The 5,000-nt window shown below is 40.7% G+C and overlaps 1 protein-coding gene across 1 annotated transcript in view; it reads left to right on the top strand.

The window, feature by feature from the left end:
- Positions 1–5,000, top strand: part of klhl5 (kelch-like family member 5) — a 33,063-nt gene that overhangs the window by 12,220 nt on the left and 15,843 nt on the right. The window contains exons 3-5 of the mRNA XM_030062854.1: positions 1,308–1,444; positions 2,000–2,196; positions 4,408–4,620. Of these exons, the coding sequence (XP_029918714.1) occupies positions 1,308–1,444; positions 2,000–2,196; positions 4,408–4,620 (547 nt within the window). The remainder of the gene's footprint in view (positions 1–1,307; positions 1,445–1,999; positions 2,197–4,407; positions 4,621–5,000) is intronic.

The raw sequence follows: 5,000 nt of genomic DNA, 5'->3' as shown, positions 1-5,000 counted from the left end.
GACCTTAGCAGCCTAACAGAATTATTGGGGGTGAGGGCTGATAAAAATCAAAATTATAAGAAAGCACTAGGCAATAGAGGGCTTTAAAAACCAGTAAAATAATTTTTAAATTGATTCTAAAGTAGACTGGGAGCCTTTGTAGGCATTGCAGCATTGGAGTAATATGCTTGCTGTTTTTTGCATTGGTCAGCAGTCTGAATTTTTGAGCAAGTTGCAGGCAGGAATGCTGTCGCTGTTTAATTCAAAATAATGAGACTTACACTAATCAGGTCTGCAGGATGTTAAGGTACTCTCTTTTAAGTCATAGGCGGAAAGAAAATGTTGCAGTTAAGAGAAAGTGTGCAGTTGGAAAAAGGTAACCTCAGGTAACCTGTTTATCTGATTTTAGGATGCATAAAAAATTGCAGTCACGTTTTTTAAAAAATGGTTCTCGGAAAATTCTGCAGATATAGCACGGTGGACCAAACAATAAAACCTCTGTCTTCTTCTCTTTGAGCTGTTGAGGATTTTGTGCTCTCCAACATTTAATGCCATTCAAACACTGAGAGAAATTAACAATATCCGCCAGTTTATGTGGTTTGAACAGGAGATATAGTTGTGAATCATCAGCATAACAGTGGGAAGGAGATACTGAATTTCTGAATGATTTTACCTAAAGGAAGCATATATAATAGAAAATAGAAAAGGCCCTAAGATTGAACCTTGGGGAATGCCAAATGAAATACAAGCTGGGATGGAAAGAGAGTTGCTTACAGAAACAGAAAAGGCTTTCATGGAGATGTAAGAACAGGGCCAGTTTAGAGCTGAACCAGCAAGTCCAATTCAATGTTCCAAACAGAAAGATGGATTTTAGGTTAGACTATAGACACAGGTGATATGACCCTCACATAAATATACATTTTCTAGAATGGGGATGCCTAAAATGGTGCTTCAGGATTTGTTTTTCTGTTTTTATCTGTATTTTTCAGCCTTGTTGATCCTAGTCTATTTTTTCCCATCTCCATACAGGCTTTCATCTGTACCAGCATTCTTTGCCACCTTTTTTTTCTTACCAGGTGGTCTTTCATCTCTTTTCAGCTTTCTCTTTTGTGTATCCCCTACCTTCCAGACTGGTCTTGTCATTATTTCTATGCTACTTTGTAGTGATTCTCCACTTTGACTCCATTCTGTCCTCTCTCTCTAACTATGCCCTGCCTATTTTATCTTTCTTGCAGGCCAGACCTGTCCTCTCAACAGTGTCAATGTCCTCCTTTCGTCACAGATGTGCGTCCTCTCTCTCTTATGTCCCACATTCTCTTCCCTCCTAGACTGGTACTATCGTCCGTGTCCGACTACTTTGCGGCCATGTTCACCAGCGATGTGCGGGAGGCCAAGCAGGATGAGGTGAAGATGGAGGGGGTGGACCCTGATGCACTGTGGGTGCTGGTGCAGTATGCATACACAGGTACAGATAGACTGACACGTCTTTTTTTATAAGAGAAAGTTCAAAACATACCGTCCAACAGTCATATTGCAATGTAATACATAAAGTTAGATTTACATACACAGACAGAGGCAGTAGACACAACTAAAGATCCTCTTCTCTTCTCTTCTCTTCTCTTCTCTTCTCTTCTCTTCTCTTCTCTTCTCTTCTCTTTCCGGCATACACACTGCCATCATCTTGGTTGCTGAGTCACGCAGCTCTAATTGTTTTTTGGCAGCCAGTGATAATATAGACATTTCAAAAACCCTGACCCCATCAATAAAAGCAGTTGTTCTCCACATATCGGTTTGCATGAGGCTGATCATTGTAGTCTTTTACATAGAAAATGCATAAAAACTGCGAAGCTGTGGTTTGGCCTCTAGTCTTGCTTATGGAATATTTTTAAGTAGAGATGAAAAAATATGATCAACTGTTGGCGGTTATTAACCAGAAGGCTCTTTTAATGTTCTCAGCTCTTTGGAAAATGAGTGGACTATCTGTCTGACTTCCTCTCCATCCCCTGTCTCTCTCCTCTAGGTCGTCTGGAGTTGAGGGAGGACACTATTGAGTCACTGCTGTCAGCTTCCTGTCTGCTGCAGCTGTCCTCAGTAGTTCAGGCCTGCTGTTCCTTTCTCATGAAGCAGCTCCACCCCTCCAACTGTCTGGGCATCCGATCCTACGCCGACGCACAGGGCTGTAATGACCTGCAGAGGGCTGCTCACGCCTACACCATGGTGGGTACGCAGCCTGTTCCTCTGTGCTCATTCAGCACAGGTAGGACCACTCCACAAGTGCCACAACTGCTGGAGAAAATGACGATTTGAAAATTAATCATGAGGCCAGTATCATTTCGTATGACTTTATTGGACCTGCTGCTGGTTTACACGTCATATGAGCTATTGCAGACCCTCCCATGGTACAGTAATGCCTCCATTCGCTTTGTATAGGACACTCGTTGTGCAAGGATTTTTGTGATACTTCTCAATGCGGACTGAGCTTACAACTTACATGCATACAGTATACAATAATGTTTAATGTTGTCTACATAATTCCAACAAAATAATTCAAATTCAAATTGAAATTAAAATCTTAATTAATCTGTTTTAATGAATTTTACATATTTTAAATGCTCAAAAATATGTTTGTATGACTATGACTATTTGATTTTGATTGATTATTAAAAATTGTGCTCTGTCAGCATTCAAATTTGTGCCAATGCGTTTTCTGTTCTAAATAATAATAAAAAAAATTGTAATAATAGTAAAACAACAAATAGTCAAATAAATAGTTGTACTGAACAACTGAATCTGATTCGACTGAGGAAATTCTGAGTTAGGTGCAGCCCTAGATTTTACCCCTCATAACTCCTAATTACAAAAATTACAAATATTTTGAAGGGAAAACACTGGCATTTGCCCTTACACCAAAGGATTAAGAAGTGTTGAGGGTACACTGTTTCCTTCATGCTTTTATTCATCTTTTCCTCAATATTTTCCATCTCTGTCTCTCTTTAACCCTCTCCTACCTCCTCCCTCTGTTTGGCATCGCCCGTCCAGACTTTGGTTAATTTTTTCTGACTTGATGTTATTCTTGGCCAACAAATTGGTTTCTCATTCACAACACACCACACACCATTATCATCACAATGACTGTTTCTGCGCACGGTTGCTATGGTGACTGTGAAATAGCTGCTTCATCTGCTCGATTATTCTTTTTCTTTTCTTGTTCACTCCTCTTTTTACTTCCCTGCCCCTCTTTTTCCACCCACCCTCCCTCTCAGTCTCTCCTTCTTTGCGGCACTTTTTCTCCCTTTTGCTCGCTTTCTATTTTTTTCTCTAAGTGGATTATTATTAAACTGTAATCTGGGGGTAATTATGTCGAAGAGGTGGCTTTATCTGAGTGTGACTTGCTGCCTGTGTCTGTAATTCACTTACACACACACACACACACACACACACACACACACACACACTCACTCATAAACACACACAGCTCACAGGATTAGTGCAATGTATGTGTACAATAGACCGACTTAGTAGAGAAAAGCTGAGTTTTGCTCCTTTTTAAAAAAAAAATTACCACTCTTCTCCCATTTGGTATTGTGTTTCTCTCTGAATGTGCATGTGTTAATGAGGCTACGATCCCCAACTCTCTGTAAACGCTCTCCTCCCAACCCTGCTCTTCGATGTCCTCCTTCCTTCCTCCTCCCCTCTCCCTTCAAACTCTCCTTCATTCCCTTCCCACTTAATTATTCTGCCTCCTTCCAACCTTTTCTCACTCTCCTTTTCCCTCCTATGTCCTTGTCTCTATCCTTCTTTTTCCTCCATCCTGTCCCTCTCACTGTCTTCAGTCCTTCCTACATCCTTCACAACATTCTCCACTTTTCTCCTCCTTACAGTTCTGACCCTTTACAACCATTTCATCCCCCCACACTTTTACTCTAACCTTGCTCAACACTTTGACATTTGTCAATTTTTATCTTTTTGTCACATCTGCTCTTATTCCTGTATATGTTTTCTGTTGACTGTTATGTATACTTTTTTGCTGGTCTTTTGTTTTTAGCTGTGAATGTAAAAATATATGCACTGTGTATATTTCTGTCTCTCTGCAAAGCCCCTTGATGTTGTGTTGTAAAGCACCTTGGTAACAAACCTGCTCTGTTTTTAAAGCGCTATATAAATAAAACTCAGACTTGAAACTTTATTTCCTCCCTCTTTTTTTCCTTCCCCTCCCTGCCTATTGCAACCCCTTATTCCTCTTTTTTTCTCCTCCTCTTGTTTCTTTTTTCCTCCTTTAAATTCCTTCTTTTTCTGGCTTAACTCATTATCCAATCAATCTCACTCCTCCCACACAAATCCATCTCTTTCCTCCTCATTATAACCTCTCTCGACCCTTCATTTCTCACTCACTCCGTCTCGCTCCTTTCCCCTCCCTCTGTCCGTCAGGAACATTTTCTGGAAGTGGTCGGAGGCCAGGAGTTCCTGCTGCTCCCGGTGGAGGAGATGGAGAGGCTCCTCACTTCTGATGACATCAATGTTCCTGATGAGGAAACCGTGGTGACCGCCTTGCTGACGTGGGTCCGCCATGACGAGGCTGCCCGGCAACCCCACCTTCCCTCACTGCTGGCTCACGTCCGGCTGCCTCTCCTGCAGCCACAGGTGAGAGCAACCAGAGTCTCTGCAGAAAATCATAATCTAAATAATACAGATACAGATATTTTTGATAACACAATAAACTGTTCATCTCAGTGAATCAAAACAATACAATAAATCCTGTTCATGTACTAATTTTGGTGTGTCTTATAATAATGTCCTTAGACTGACCTTGTTACAGTAGTACATAATCAGTGGTTATTGCATTAAAAAAGGAGTATTTCTTTTCATTGTCACAATATCAGTCTGAATACATTCAGGTTGTCAGATCACTGATTACATTAAGAGGCTTTATCCAATTTCCAACCCATGTAGAGTGACATTTTATTACATATTGACCTTTAATTGCATTTTCTGCCTGTTGCTACATTATCAGTTGCCATTGT

This window comes from Myripristis murdjan, chromosome 1 (genome assembly GCF_902150065.1).
Source record: "Myripristis murdjan chromosome 1, fMyrMur1.1, whole genome shotgun sequence".
NCBI lineage: Eukaryota > Metazoa > Chordata > Actinopteri > Holocentriformes > Holocentridae > Myripristis > Myripristis murdjan.
The sequence above is the reverse complement of the archived record's forward strand: the minus strand, read 5'-3'. Positions and strand labels throughout refer to the sequence as shown.